The sequence below is a fragment of the Meleagris gallopavo genome, chromosome 4 (assembly GCF_000146605.3).
Source record: "Meleagris gallopavo isolate NT-WF06-2002-E0010 breed Aviagen turkey brand Nicholas breeding stock chromosome 4, Turkey_5.1, whole genome shotgun sequence".
NCBI lineage: Eukaryota > Metazoa > Chordata > Aves > Galliformes > Phasianidae > Meleagris > Meleagris gallopavo.
This window is the reverse complement of record NC_015014.2, coordinates 6,627,298-6,643,258: the sequence shown is the minus strand read 5'-3', so window position 1 is coordinate 6,643,258 and position 15,961 is coordinate 6,627,298. Positions and strand designations below refer to the sequence as shown.

General features: G+C 36.1%; 1 protein-coding gene across 1 annotated transcript in view; it reads right to left on the bottom strand.

Annotated features, from left to right (window-relative positions):
* PCDH10 (protocadherin 10) overlaps positions 1-15,961 on the bottom strand; it is a 29,703-nt gene that overhangs the window by 12,240 nt on the left and 1,502 nt on the right. The window contains exons 2-5 of the mRNA XM_031553250.1: positions 15,899-15,955; positions 14,685-14,743; positions 14,008-14,114; positions 5,257-5,562 (exon numbers count right to left, since the gene is read on the bottom strand). Of these exons, the coding sequence (XP_031409110.1) occupies positions 5,257-5,562; positions 14,008-14,114; positions 14,685-14,743; positions 15,899-15,955 (529 nt within the window). The remainder of the gene's footprint in view (positions 1-5,256; positions 5,563-14,007; positions 14,115-14,684; positions 14,744-15,898; positions 15,956-15,961) is intronic.

Genomic DNA, 15,961 nt, shown 5'->3' with positions numbered 1-15,961 from the left:
TATTCTACAATATCTCCTTAGACACTGTTATGTTGTGCAGTAAATAGCCCCGTATGTATTTACTTAACTTGCTTCCACAGTAGATTAAGCCATGCCTAAGTAATTTTTAAAGCAAAATAATCATTTCCATACAGAAAATTAAGGTATTATGGCAGTATCTGACTCTTTTCATATATCAAAAAGCAGGAAAAAAAAAAAAGAAGTCAGTGCATTTAGGAAAATTCTAAGGCATTATTAAAGTATCTTAGAATGACCCACAGTGACGGAGGAAAACAATGAAACAAAACAGAAAAAGAATTTAAAAACTACCTCTTATCATCAGTTGTAGACCAGCCCTCTACTGGGAGGGATAAGATGGTGCTACAGTAATCACTTTAGCACCTTGCCTAAAGTAGTAGGAATAGATCTGTCTGATAAGACATTCACTGTGAAGATGGTCTCTGTTAGAAAGCCTACAGTATCTGGTACATCAGAGTTGAAATCTTGGATTAGAGCTTTTGGCGACTATAGCAAAAATATTATAAATAAGTACTAGAATAACAACTATTGATTGAAAAATTACACCAAAATGGTTGCTGTTAATTTTAAAATATATATAAATCACCCAAAAGCTACATTTTATTTTCCTTAACAGTGCTACTTCACTTATTTAAATTTTCCTAATCAAGTCCAGAATCTCTTGTATGTTTTACAAGCATTCTAGTCATGAGAATATCTTAACTGTTTGCAGAAAGTCATTGTTGAAATCACATGGATGAATAAGAAGAAAATGAGTCTAACTTATGCAGATCATTGCAAGTTACAAGTATTCTGGAGTCACTCTGAGGAAATAATTTTGAAAAATCCTACAAATCAGCGATCCTAATTGTATTCATGACAAACACATGAAAGAACTTTAGAAATATATACTTCAAAATATATTAGGTCTAGAGAGACTTACTTTCAGTGATTCTGTGGAAATTGGCACTTAAGTCCAATGGCTTACATCAGTAAGATGAAAATTTGTTAATGAGACTTAAAGAAACACTCTAAAGTATGAGGATCTGTATCTATTTCTACATTCATTTACTTTACAGTACAGCTACTGCTGTTTTCTTTTATCCATGCAATGTCCTAAGCCATGAAAAATCAAACAAGCAAACCTCTTGTTTGTCTTTTCCCTATTATGAAGCCCTTTTATTCTATTGATCCCCATAACCATGAGTTGGAGAACATTTCTGTTAAATGTATATAATCTTATCAAACATATATTTCTTTATCAGTTCATGACCTGGTAGCCCTTCACCTGTTTTGCTGACTTGATGGTCTCATTATTGCAAATGGAAGTGCCAGCTTAACTCCTGTTTTCTTTCATTCTCCTGTTTTATTCACATCCCTATCATTGTCTAAATTACCTCTATCTTTTGATACGGCTTTGCATATCAGCATTTTTCAGTATTTTTGCTCTTATACTGTGGATTTTTATGGAATGAATAACCTGGCTAGAGTAACATAGCGAGATGCTTTTTGTAATGGTTTGATACTGTGGTAGTATATTTTCAATTCCATTCCTTTTTACAACTTGACATTTCATTTCTTACTCGCTGGCTCTGCACACTGGGAGATGCTTTTCAGGGAATTGTTTCATGGTCTTTTTCTCAGGAAGAGTTCACATTTCTCATGATAACTTACACTGCCTTCTTCATTTGTCTTTTCTAAGCCTCCACGTTAAACATACTCATTGGAACGCAGGGCAGGAATCACCATGAAGACACGTACTAGAGCAGATACTCTCACGTAGCACAGCGAAAACTGCATGTAGAGCTATCAGTTTACACACAAACCTTTTGTGCTAATGGCGCAGATTGAACTAAGTAAGCTCAGCTGTTCCACTGCTCTGATACTGCTGTGCAGCTTTGAACGCCAGAGCAAGCTAAGTCAGAAGCAGACTGGGTTTTCTGGATCATGCTTCAGCACACAGTGTGGCCATACATGGTCTTACTAGGGACTTGATAGTCCTAAATTGCTGTATGTCATTTGCAAATATAGTCTTTTATGGTTTTTTTTTTTTTCTTTCATATTTCCTCTCCTAGAAAGGCAATATTTTAAACTCCATGGATTTCCACATGGCCACAGAGAGAACTTTGCTTCTGTTTAAACGCGACATTTATTTTTCTGTCTCTTAGATGCACAGAATCTGATAATACTTCCCCTCAACAACACTTGTTTACTTTAGTAGTTTCTACTACACAGAAACATGGCTAAAGACTTTTTTTGACAGTTCAAATATGTTGTATTGATTAACTCTCACCCACTCTGTCAAAATTCTAATAGATTGACAATCTTTCTGCGCTGTGTTCTTGGACAAATGCCAGTTACCTTATTTCTAAAACTCTGTGGTTACAATTTTATGCTTTATGCTAAAGTTTCTCCCTGGCCTACAAATTTACGAAATTTTACTAACTACTTAAAAAAAAAAAAAAAAAGAATAAACAGAACTTCTGACTTTCTATGGTCACTTGCTTTTGTTAAGAACTGAAAATAAAGAACAGCTAATCCCAACTTCTTCCTATATATTTTAGCCAATTTTTCAACGGCATCCTCTTTTATGAAGCAATCTTGCACATTTATTTCAGAAGACTACCTGAGACGGGTAGCTTCTTATAAAAATACCTTTCTTTCTTTCTTTCTCCCTCCCTCCATCCCACCTTCCTCCTATAAAGACTACTTGAAAGAAACTGCCTAGCCCCTCTGCAATATTCTTCTTACTAAATGCAGATTGGGATATCCTCCAGTTCTCTCTTACACTTCTTACACTTGACTTCTTAAAAATTGTCTGTATTTATTTGCATTCCTTTGGGTATTTTCTCTAAAGAGTCACTCATCTTTCTTATTTTCTATTCTGAAGCTTACCTTCTAGAATATCTCCTTTTTTCTGACCATTTCACTTGATACTGTTTGTTTGGGGTTTTTTTCAGTTTAAATAGCTTTTGTATCCTGTAATACTTTTTCTTCTTTGCTACTGTTTCCTTTTTCATACATTTTCTTATATGCTCTAACTTTTTATACAGCAATTTTGCTGAATACGAGGGTTCTGTTTCACACACTTTAGTCATTTCTTTTTAAAAAAATTGTCCAACTGACAAACTGTTTTTGATACTACCTTCTTTGCTAAGAGACTGAATTCAAATTTTATTACAGTTGCAATTACTCAACTGCAATTCCTTCCAGAATCAACTTCCCCTTACACATTCCTCTTGCCTTATTCACTGAACACAGTATTATAAATGACTTACTTACTTACTGATACAACTGTTGGGCTCATTTTATTTTCTTTGCTCCTGTTATTTAGTATACAATTTTAATCAAAATTTTTTCTAAAGAAAATATTCAGTAGGAGAAAATAAAACAAAGTATTACATGGTTTTCTGACAGTTTCTGGTTTGAGGGCCAAAGAAGAAAAACAAAATTAAATCTGGATTCTCAGATGTGGATTATTTAATATCATTCATGTACACTGTTTACTTCCAACATTTTACCACTATTTTTTTCATGCCTCTCTATCAGATAAAGGTAAAACATGAACCAAGATCTATATATTATACATGCCCAATTAAACTACTTCTGTTAGCTGAACAAAATTTGAAATTCCTAAACTATGAATTAAAAATATATACATCATTATTCCTTGATGCCACTGGATATAATCATCACTATAATACACATATTGCATCAGAATTGTTGTCGCTGTAAAATCTGAGCATTTAAACTGCAGCAATAGATATGTGAGTACTACTGCTAAATTACAGTTCAGTTCTGAAGAATATTTCTTAGATGTTAAGTGGTAGAAGAACATCTAGGGAAAGTCAGAGACATGAGTCATTACATCATAGCACAGTGAAACTTTACATTAGTCTTTAGAGTACGACAAGATGACTGACACTTGAATGATTGAAATACCCACACAGAGCTAATTAAGAAGGAATAACTGAGTTGCTGGAGAAGGATCTGTACAGAGATCCTTCATACATTAAAACTGCCAGTGCAGCACCTTTCAGAAAAACTAAATGCTTTAGAAAAAAATAAATATCATTCAGTAAGATTTTTTTTCCAGATCTACAGTCCTAGAAGACTTCTATTGCTTTGTTAGTATTGTAATGTTAATGTCTTTGGCTTGTTTGGATGAGATAAACATCATAAACTCTTGAAGGCAAGGAGGTTACAGTCTTTGATAAAATATAGAGGGCTACTGAATAGAATGAAAAGACTTACTAGACCAATGTATTTCTCAAGAGTTCTATATCCAGCTCAGACTCAAAATGAATTATGAATGTCTTTCTGAGATTTATTGCGCTCTTTCATGTCACAAATCACAGTCAAAAGTTGACTAAAGAGGTAACATTTTGGAACAAGACAAAGCATGGAAGAACACTGACAAACACCAATATTATGCCGGTTGAAAGATGATCAGATGGAAGGCAAACAACTTTTTCTTCTTCCTTCTAAACCCTTACTTCCAAACTATGTAAATCATAGAATGGCATAGGTTGGAAGGGATCTTAAAGACTAGTTCCGACCCCTCTGCTATGGGCTGGGTTGCCAGCTATTAGATCAGAGCCCTATCCAGCCTGGCCTTGAACACCTCCATGGATGGGGCATCCACAGCACTGTCTGGGCAATCTGTATCAGTGCCTCATCACTTTCTGAGTAAAGAATTTCTGCCTAATACCTATATTTTTCCCCTCTTTGAGTTTAAATCTACTCCCCCTTATCAACATCAGATCATGCAAAAAGTCTTCTGCTTATAAGCTCCCTTCAGGTACCGGAACAGTTACCTTAAAATAATTCTGAGGGCACTGCTCAAAAATAAATAGAAGTTCCCGGGACAGTTGAAAAAAGAAATAAACAACAACAAAAAAAACCCTTCACTTGACTTAATTTTCTTCTTTGAAAATGTCACCCTGGCAATATCTATACGTATAAAATTTAATCATGAAGTACTTCAGGATCCGAAAACAAATTTGAACAACTCCCTGACTGATCAGTTGATGCTTTTGATGTTGACAATCATGTCATGCTAACAAGAATCAAGGTTTTGTCTTTAAAAAAAAACACTGAACACTACATTCTTCAGTGGTGCCTCAATCCAAGGGAAGCCACGTTCCCCTACTGCTTCTACGATTGCATTTGTATTATTTTTACAATGAATAGGAGAAAGAGCTAATTTTTATTCTTGCAAAGGGAACACTTTCATACAGCCTTTTGAATAGTACTTACTCAAATATGGTGGTTTGTAAGGCGCTCGTGTATTAGACAGCAGTCCATCCAACTCCTTCCTCTCCAGAGTGTTGTGAAGAGACTTCTCTTTGCCGAAGGTGGAGAAGGACCTTTCTGCCCCCGGCTGGGCTTCTGGCGTTTCAAACACTTCAGTGTCTGGAACGGAGTCCATGCCAGGTACATGCAGATTGCTGCGGTAATCTGCAGCTTGGCGTCCGTCAGATGGGACAAAGGAAGGCATCCAGCACCGATCTGAGTGGCCCAGTGCTTTACATTCCTCTGTGCAATTGGAGAAGAGATCCATGCCTGAAAGCATGAGAGAAAATGAAACTACAGATACAAGCTTCAGCATCACGAACTGACAGCTGACAGATTAAAAAAAAAAAAAATAAATGCTGAGAGAGAGATCTCATTAGAACTCCTATCCTATTACCATCATCTCAAAAAATAAAATAAAAAAAAATGAACGTCCAGTCTTCAGCATTCAACACCATTTAATAAGAATAAATAAATGCTAGAATGTCACACACACACAGATGTGTCACAAGAAGAAAGGTACTGATGGATCTATCTCACAAAATAACTTGTAGATCTTTCTGTTTAGAACTCATTTCACTGAAGATCACTTCCACTTGCAGACAATGGCTGTGCTTCACCAGACATAAATACTTGTTTAAGAACAAGCGTTTAAGAGCAATTGAAGGAATTATGTACATAAACCTATACCTGATCAAAGAAATTATATGACCTGATTGAGTAATCACAGATCTCAATTATGAAAATGAAGTATTAGTCTTATAAATTAATTATCTGTAAATATATGCATACAGATAGAACCTATTGTTATTAAAAGCAGATCTTACGGAGTTGGAATCCAGCCTGTAAGCAATCGAGAGATGGCTTACTAAATCAATCATTATGAGTTTTCACTGCTACAGCAACAGTTCTTACTATCTTGTCATTCAAGTAAAGGGATGGAATCCTATGTTAAATTAGCAGTCTGAAGGTAGCTGTAGTGCAGTGCAACATAGCCATGGATACTACTGACAGAACAGTTAGTGCTTCCCTTATATCAGCAAATCCCTTGTATCACCTATCCCTGCCAACATAAAACTGTTTGCTTATAAATGCTTTAATGCCATTAAAATTTCATATGACAAGCAAATGCTTCCATTGACTACTTTACAATGAGCAGTCCAAAAGAGTATTTTCTGACAGTGATTCACTAAGCTGTTGGATTGTACGTGTTTTGAAAGGAATGGTGTAGGAAATCGTAGGCATAAAGTAAAATAAATATTAAGGTCTCCCAGTCACTGTTCAACATCACACACAAAAGCAAAACAGTGAAGAAATGTCTCTTTCTTGAACTTAGAAAGATGTGTCTCAGAATGGGAGTATGTCAAGACTGAACTAAATCTGTTATAAGTATCACATTTACAAGTATTTCATTAGAATTACAAAAAAAAAAAAAAAAAGACTCAACTTGCAGGAAAAATAGAAAAAGAATAGAAAAGCTTTAACAAAATTTGTGCATTGTAGCTCGTTCACCAGCCTACACCACAAAGAACTTGATTAGTTTGATCTCCCTTGTGAGGATTAGAGTATTAAGAATGCTACCACTGTTTTAAACTGTTGATTTGTTTTCTATTCATAATATTATTGTGTTATCTCACAGTAAAAGAAACAAACTCTTCAGCAAGCAAGACCCCTTTTCAGCCACCAACAAGCGCTTGAGAAATAAAATCTGTCTTCTAGACAGACTAAAGAAAAAAGAAAGAAGGGGAAAAAAAGCTTTTTACCTCAGATTAATCTCACTGCATCAACTTATTAATTTTAAATTAAGTGAAATACAATGTCAGGTCCTGTTTTGATTAGAAACTTGCACTGATAATTGGCACACAGAAGTCTGAAAATAAATTACTGATTAGTGAACTGCTAAAAAAAGTAAACTTGAACTGCAGGTATGATTAAACAATCAGATGAAGATCATTATACAAGATGTAGAAACTGTATCGTTCTACATTCTGTAATGGTAGTAGCTATCAAAGACTGAAAAGAAAGGTTTAGATCACGCTTCCTGCGAAGAAATATGTATATAACCACATCTTTAAAAGCATGTGTGTGTGTTCACATGTATCTTATGTACAGAAGTATTTGAATAAAAACCTTTCTCATGCAAGAAAAGACATATTTTAAAAAACAAACTTTTTTGCTGTTCAGAACATTTTAGCGACAGCACTAAAATGAGTCTTCTGTTTTTTTCAGGCTACCTAGCAGTTACACATACTCTAGAAATAGCCCTGGTTCTAAAAGAGAATTGATTACAATTACATTTTGCCAACAGTATATCACTGACCATACCCATTCTGAAAGAGCAGGGGAAATACATAAAAAAAAGAATGGATGAATGTTAAATTTCTTGCTTATGTCAGTGGGGAGGGAGATATTATGATAATATTGCCTTCAAGATATACAGATAATCAGGATAGAGCCTTTTATTCTCTTCTTGAGGTTTTACTTCTCCTGAAAAATTACCCTCCATTTCACTATTTTGTTTTCACGTCAGTTGCTAAATAGCAAAAATCCTCAACCCAAATGTTACTTTTTAGTTCGCTTTTGAACACTGCTTGTCTATGACAGTGCACATAGTACTACATAACAGCTTATAAAAGAGATGTTATAGCCTCCATAAATCAGGATTTTGAATAAACAAAGTAATGAATGTAGGGGATATAAAATGTAAGCTCAAAGTTTCCCTCTGCTGAAAGCAGATGAGAACTTTTAAAAGAAAATATATGTAATCCCGAATTTCAATATCCACTAATACATACCTAGAAAGTAAATATTTGATAACAAATGTTCAAAGACGATTGGGTTGAATATTGCTCTTCCTTGAATCAGTCACAACATTCCCTAAGAGGTTAATGGGTGCAGAACTAAGCAATTAGTTTTAATATTTTGAAAGAAAATAAATTCAAAATATCGGACTGATTCTGAAATCCCTTCACTGACTATGATATAGGTTATTCTTCCTCCACCTTCTTCCTGTGGGTCACAGTATAGAATGATTTTTTTTTAATTAAAAAACATTTTTAATGGGGTGGATGATGAGAGGGGAGGCAAAGCTGCTTGCTAAATTTGTAGAAGGAAGAATATAAAATGGTAAATTAATAAGACATGCAGCATAGAACTCCCTTATACACCAAGAATCATATTTTTGATTCATAACGAAAAGGAATGTTCAGCAATGTAATACTTCCATCTCATCTTTCTCATAAATCTGTTTACATATACGTAGAATGAATTGAACTATTCATCATTATTTTAAATCCACATTAAAGAAAAATGCTTTAAATTTGTCACTTAGTTACATTAGACGTTGCATGCAGATAAACTGAGATTTTAAAGGTGACTCTGCATTATGAATTTTAAATGTCCTTTGAAGATAAAAATAGATAGTATAGAGTACTGAAGAGCTGAGAATTGATAAGCTTTGAGCTATTCCAAATACAGCATACATACATATAAAAGCTCGTGGCAAAGGTGAACATTTATCTAGATAGGCAGCGGGCAATATGAGCTCTTGCATAACATAACTTTGCAGATTTTGAAGACAAACAAGCCTCTGCCCTTCCCTCATGGGAAACTAAAAGGAAAAAAAGGAGTTAAATACTAAGATTTATATCTGCATCTGAATTTCCTGAGCTCAGGTGCTTTGAATCCTATACTTGGCAGCGTTGCTTTTCTAAAGCATATTCCCAATTTGCTTCCTTTTCATATTTCTAAAGAAGAAAAGCAAAATTTCTGTGTGCATGAATTCTAATTGATTTGAAAGATGATTTAAGATCAAAGTGAAAAGTAAGCCTACAACCATTTTTAAATAATTTATTTTTTCTTAATTTAAATAAAGGAGAAAACCACAAACCAAGCCTTTAGAGTAATGAGTGAACACATTCATATATACATTACTGAGTAACTGATATAATCAAAAGAAAAAAAAGAAAAAAATGTAAATTAAATGTTGACAAAATGTTTTTGTAGTTTTGTTTTTGAGAGGCTTTTCACAAAGTTTGTCTTTTTTTTTTTCCCCCGCTCATAAATTTGTCTTTTCTGCAGAACTAAATGGCATTTGTTGCTTCTTCAGCTTTTTAAACGTTATTTGGGAGGTAGGTGTGATATAGGGAAACTCTTCTTTTTGAAACTCCATGAGCAAATCAGATACCTGTTTGGTTGGATTATCACTGAGCAAGTTCGTAATTTATCTGTGAGTCATGTTTTCATGTCTGTAAATAAGGATAATTATTTTAACCTTCTTTGTGGAGAAAGCTGACTTCATGAAACACAGTTATTATCATTCTTACTTGTTAAGTAATTGGTGCGCTGCCTTGGATAAAAATGACTTCATCTGCATGAGAACATGAAAAAAAGACTTAAAGATCTTCGATATTCAGCTCTTCCAAATCTCAACTTCAAAGCCCTGTCTGGACCATTGAGATGTGAACGTTACTAAGCATGAAACACAAAGAAAGAAGAAAAAAAGAAACAAAACAAAACAAAAAAACCCCTCACCTCAGTTTCAAGTCAAAGCACTTTTCTAAGCCACCTTAATGTTTAATGTTTAACTCTACTTTATCCAAGACAGAGTGTTAGCTCAAGAGATCTTCAAAACAGGATTTACCTGTTACTCTGAACAGACTTTGAAGGAATGCTGGTTTTCTCTGTCCCTTTACCACCAAAATTCTCATTTAGACTTCTCAAGTTCTTGTCTCCATGAAAACTGAAATACCATAGCTATTCTACATCCTAGCAGTAATGCCTACTAACCCTCTTGAGGTTTACTAAGTCTAGATAGAAAAGGTGTGAGGTAAAGTTTTACTGTGTGTCCTTGCATTAGATCTCTAACAATTCCCTTCATAAAGTTCAACAATAGAAATCTGATTTCAGATCTCAGGTAATCACCAACATGTACTGTCCAATGCAGTACAATCTACTGAGTATATGGTAAAAAAAGTAGATGCACTTTGTAATAGATAACATACAGAATATTTATTTAGCTTCTCATCTTGGATATTCCTTCCTGAAGTACACCTCAGAGATCCTATTCAGTGAAAATAAGGAAATAAAGGTAATACTGTAAAGAACTCTGCATGTCTGATGTGAGAAAGCTGAGTAGCTGATGACCAACCAAACGAAATAAATTGATGGAAAAAGTCCAGATCTTACAGGACAGGTGTCTAATCACACAATTTAAACATACACACACACAGAGTACTAATTGGCACCCAAGTCAGCAATTTCACATGGGAGGCCAAGAATTTAATCAACCATGGGAAATAAACTAACCTCAAGCTTAGAAATGACTCCTACAGAACATGATTGAAATACTGTGTGTTAATAATAGGTAGCAGTGTTGCATTAGTTGCATTTGTTCCACAACAAAATAACTGCTTTTGTCTCAACAATTTTCAGATAGAGAAGAAGAGCACATGTAATTAGCACACTCATTTGGGGTTAGAGAAACTTTCACTCCAGTAGCCAAAACTTATTGCATGACCCTAGGAAAGCTGTTTTTTTTCCCCAGGAAGCTCAGATCCTTACCCTACCTAAATGAAATGATTATTCAAACCAGAAAAATTAGGTTCTTGAACAGTTTTGCATATCCCACTATATGGCATTCTCTGCTAATATCACAGATGACAGTCGTTTCCTAGTTCATGGATATGAAGGTAGCTAAGAATGTAGATAGTAATATTGCATTCAAGTGCTACCTTGATAGGAACAGTACGAATCCCTTACAAGCATTCATAACACTTTAAATCATGATTAAATCACTATCAAGAAAACATACTCTGCCAAAGGTGACCTAGAATCTTATTTCAAAACATAATAGGGCATTTTATGACACAGAGATCAGCTTAGTGCAGAATTTTTGTCGATAATTTTGTAAGAGTCATCTATGACACTGTGATAGATCTCCATCCTGCATGTTTACCTTCCCAACTAATAATTCATCATGCCTTTGACAGTCAGCTTGCCTAGCAATGGACTACTATGGAATAGCTAGGCGTATGCAACAGGACTGTCCATTGGTAACAATAACAGAAGTAGTGCACAGAAGATGAAAAGTTCATTTTGCGATTAAAACAGTGCTGAATAAAAATTGGTAGAAAGTTATATTGTTTGATGGGTCTTGTCAACTAAACATTTTTAGATAAGAATATGCCCCTTTTGAAAACAAATATTATTCTGTATGGTATTAGTGACTTAAAAAATTATCAACAACTGTGTTTTCTTTTAATAATTTAGATAGAATTGATTATTCAGCAATGACTGAAAAACTGAGAAGGGATTCCCTCAGACGCTTTCTGTAGACATTCAAGATCAAACAAGATTTATGCTTTTTTTTTTTATTTTAATAAAATTAATCACTAAAAGCTAATAGCAAGAGTGAAGTCTTGATATCAAAATATCTTTGACATATGTCAAAGGGCACATTCTTTGAATCATGACAGCACAGTTCAGCCCAAAACTTACAGAAAAACTATATCACACACTGTTAGAAAATAAGAGCAGTTTCTTCAAATGGGTTGTATTTAAATATTTACTTGGAACCAGCATTCTAAAAATTGCTCGTGCTAGTTACTCCAAAAGGACAGCACCAATATATTAAATTGGAAATTCTGTGTATTTGAGGTTTCAGTTAAAACTATTAATTGTGAGCAGCCTAAGACTGCCAGCTTTCGTTACTTCATATGTATTCACCATTTAAGTTACAGTTCATAAATCACACCATAATCTTAAGCAATTTGAAGTTATTTTGCAAATACAGTTTTTTCTCTCCCTATTTAGTAAAATGGGAATAATAAAAATAAGGAATTTAGCCATTTAGGAAATAAATGTCAAGTCTGACAATAGTTGCAGTGTTCATATCTGAGACAGACTACTTGCAAAATTGGAAAAAAGGATAAAGAGCAGAGGCACAACAATAACAGTACTGGATGCAACTAAAAGAAAATAGCTTTCAGTTGATGTGCAACTGTATGATTTTATTCCCACCATCAGTCAAATCCAATCCCTTCTGCAGATGTTTGTACTTTTCTCTCCTGTTTGGCTATTATGGTTCATTATGTTGAGGGACTAAACTGATTGAAATTTTCACTGAGATGACTGCTGCAGTAAAATGCGTAAAAGAAAAAAGAAATGGAATGCAGGGAGGGCAGGAGGAGAGGGAGTTTTTTATCACGCAGTAGCTGGTTGCTGTATCAGAAACAGTGCAAAAGAATGGGTGGGGAAGGCTAAATGCATGGCTTTTTAAGACAACAATAAATCATACGCCATATATAGGCCAAAAATGAAAGAGGCTCTGTGTTCAGATGTAAACTTCTGGCAAGACATGGTTTGTTGTCAGGTTCCCAGACACAAAATAGGCACTCTGTTCATTTAGCATGAAGCCCTGCAAGAAGCAGGGAGCTCCGGAGACTCTTGGCTCTTCTCAGTCTCATTAGGTCTGCATATTAATGACTTGCAGCAATATAAAGGGGCCCTGTAGCAGCCTCCTCTTTCCCCTGGTTCCTGGGTTTCCCATCATTAAGGGAACAGTGACTATAGCAGAAGGAAAATAGAGGATACTAACATGCAGGAGATGCTGCATGTTATGACAGCACTGAGTTCCTTGCCCTGAAATCTTTTAAGACAGGAAAAAAACAAAACACCACCACCAACAACAAAAAAAAATAAGATAAAAACAGGAAAACTGGAGAAACTCAGGCAGTATTTGTATGACATACTGGTAGCAAATCCTGGTACATGACAGAGAATAGAAGAAACAAGGGGAAAGAATCACTCTATTGAATCACTGAATCAAGACATACCAGACCTTTGGAAGCTGCAGTAGAGAGGAAAGGAAAAGCATTTATGGCTAAAATGCAGTATGAGGGCAAGAATGAATTCCAGTGCATAGAATCTAAACAAAAAATGTCCCTTTCAAAGGAAATCTGAGTGTAAGAGAGCAAAGACAGCAAGCTATACACATAGGAATAACACTGCAATGCACACTGTTTCTAAATGATTCAAATCACAGCTATATCATTATCTCTTAAAGCACTTATTTCCTTTGTATGGATTGAAAGAAATGTATTTAAGAATACTCTGGCCTTATTAGCATGGAGATCACTTATATTATATGGTTCATTAATTTGAATTAAAAAACAGTCCTCTGAAAATGCTAAGGTATTACACATTCAGAACACCCAATGTGTCTCTGGGAGCAAAAATCCTCAGAGTCTGGCTGTCATTCAGTCAGCTGGCTCATTCTTTCCCCTGGGAACTCCCCTTGCACTTCACGCTGCCATGCCAGCTGAAGTGCCTACTAAACAGAGTTGCCTAGTGCATTGAAATCTACAGTTGAGGGGGGAAAAAAAAAAACAAAAAACAAAAAACAAAACAACCCATAATAAAATGTACAAGAACTTTGGTTTTACTTGCAAGAAGTTTTGCTACAGCCAGTGACGCAGAATAACACACCCCAAACCCCCAAGATCAAAAGAATTAAGTTCTGCCCCTTGAATACACAGTGTTCAAAATTGTTTCCTTGTTTAGATCACCATAATGGCAGGCTGACCTCAACCCAGCCTCCCATGCAATATGCTTATGTCATTTTGTGCCACTCACATTTTACATTCCTCCAGGTAACTCTTCCTTCTAGTCTCCCTACTTACAGATCGACTATTTCCACTTTCTTATCAGACTTACCAGAGGATTGACCTCGATTAGTGGCATCATGATCACTGTCTCCTTGCTCACTGTCTCCATGACCACTGTCCTTAGAGCTTACTATGTCTGCTTCCTGGAATGCAGAACTAGACACAGAAACATCTTTACATTAGAATAAACATTAAAGAAGAACTCATAAAACATTCTTCTGCCATCACATGGCCAAACAAGGTGCTGCAGTCACTCACCCCTGCCTTGTACCTCTGCAGAGCAGCACAGCTCTGTCCACCATGAACAAAACGTGCCTTTTCAGACATGGGTAGCCTAACCCAAACGGTCAGCAGGCATTGCCACTCTGTCTGTTTTTCATGTAATTGGTATAAACTGGGCATCACTGATGTAAGCTGGATGGCAAAACTTTGATTTAGAGAGGCCAATGTTATAAGGAAGACTCTCCAGAAGGATTAATAAGTATTTAGAGGATGTTTTAGACTAATAAAACATGAGTATTTTTTTCTTTTCAGATGACTTTGAAACCAATTCAAAAAAGCAGTAATTCATACTCATTTACTTGACAGCGTTTTATTTCATATGTCTACATACATCCATTTCCCCACTGCTTTGCTACTGTTTTACATCTGCAGTGAACACATTTCTGCATCACATTCACACTTGCTAAAGCATGCATTATGAAAACATGACTAAGGAGCTCATACCTGTTTACCCGTCGGGGTCTGTCAACTAGATAACTGAGCTCAGCACGCTGATGTTTCGTCTAGGAGAAAAAAATATATTGAGAAATATTTGAACACTTGGTATTTCTGTAACCAACATCAGAAAACGCGCAAGAGCAGCTCTTCAGATTCACTGTAAATGGTAATGTTTAGCTGCAAGTAGGCCCACACAATCTATTTCTGGGATGTATGAAGAAATAAAAACAGCCAAATACTCTTCTTCACACATATGGGAAAGAGTGAGGGATTTTTTCCCCCCAAGTTCTTTGGGATGAGATTCTGACACGTTTTCTCAAGTGCATGCTGTCAAGCATCACAAGGACTCCCACAAAAATCATCCAAACTATTTCTAGAGTTGTGTACCACTTGCTCTCAGACAAAACTTATTGTAATCTGGTTTTCAGCCCGTTTTCAATTCCAGTATATAAAAATAGGGAGAGACAGTATCATTATTGCACACTAAGGAAGAAAATACATCAAGACAGCCTTGACTCCTCAGAATGGCAACAGAAGGAAGAGCTTTACAGACATTTTGAGGGAAAGTCAATGTTAAAAGCCAATATGAGACACTGCACTGCAGAACTTATCCAGCTTTAGAAAATATCATGCAAACCGCGTCAGCCAGCCTGGACAGAGTTCAGGTTTCAGTATTCACATTAAGAGAGTTTTGTTTCCTGCAGCACACAAGCAGAGAGCCACCAATAGCATGTAGGAGCTAACAGAGAGAAAATGTTTAACAGGAGAGCATTATGACAGCCATACGCTGGGACAGAAATTCTCTACACACTGGGCAACACAACATAGACAACGTGTTTAACGAGAGGAAACTGTAAATCTCTGCGTATAATTTCATGGCAAGTCTTTCACGATGCTTTTCTTTGCAAACAAGGCTTTGAGTTACAAAGCGAGAGAGGAAAGAAGAGTCAATTAATAGGCCCTAATTCACACATTAATTAAAGCTCCTGCTAACTGCAGAGATTTTCACACTCCCAGAAGGGGGTTCCCCCGTAGCCTTTCTCACACATGCTAAGGTTCCAGGGGGGACTGATGGGGGAGGAGACGTGGGAGGAAAGCGCAGTTTTAAGAAACTCAGAAGCGCTTGCAGCCAATGGCTCGGAGAGCCCTAGCGCTGCTTTACAGGGGCGGGGGCCGGCCCGACCGAGCCGCCCTTCGGTGCGGGGGCTCCCAGCCCTCACCCCTCCCTCTCCTGCAGCCGGCAGGTGAATCAGAACGGGGAGGCGGGCGAAGCGCCTTCCCCG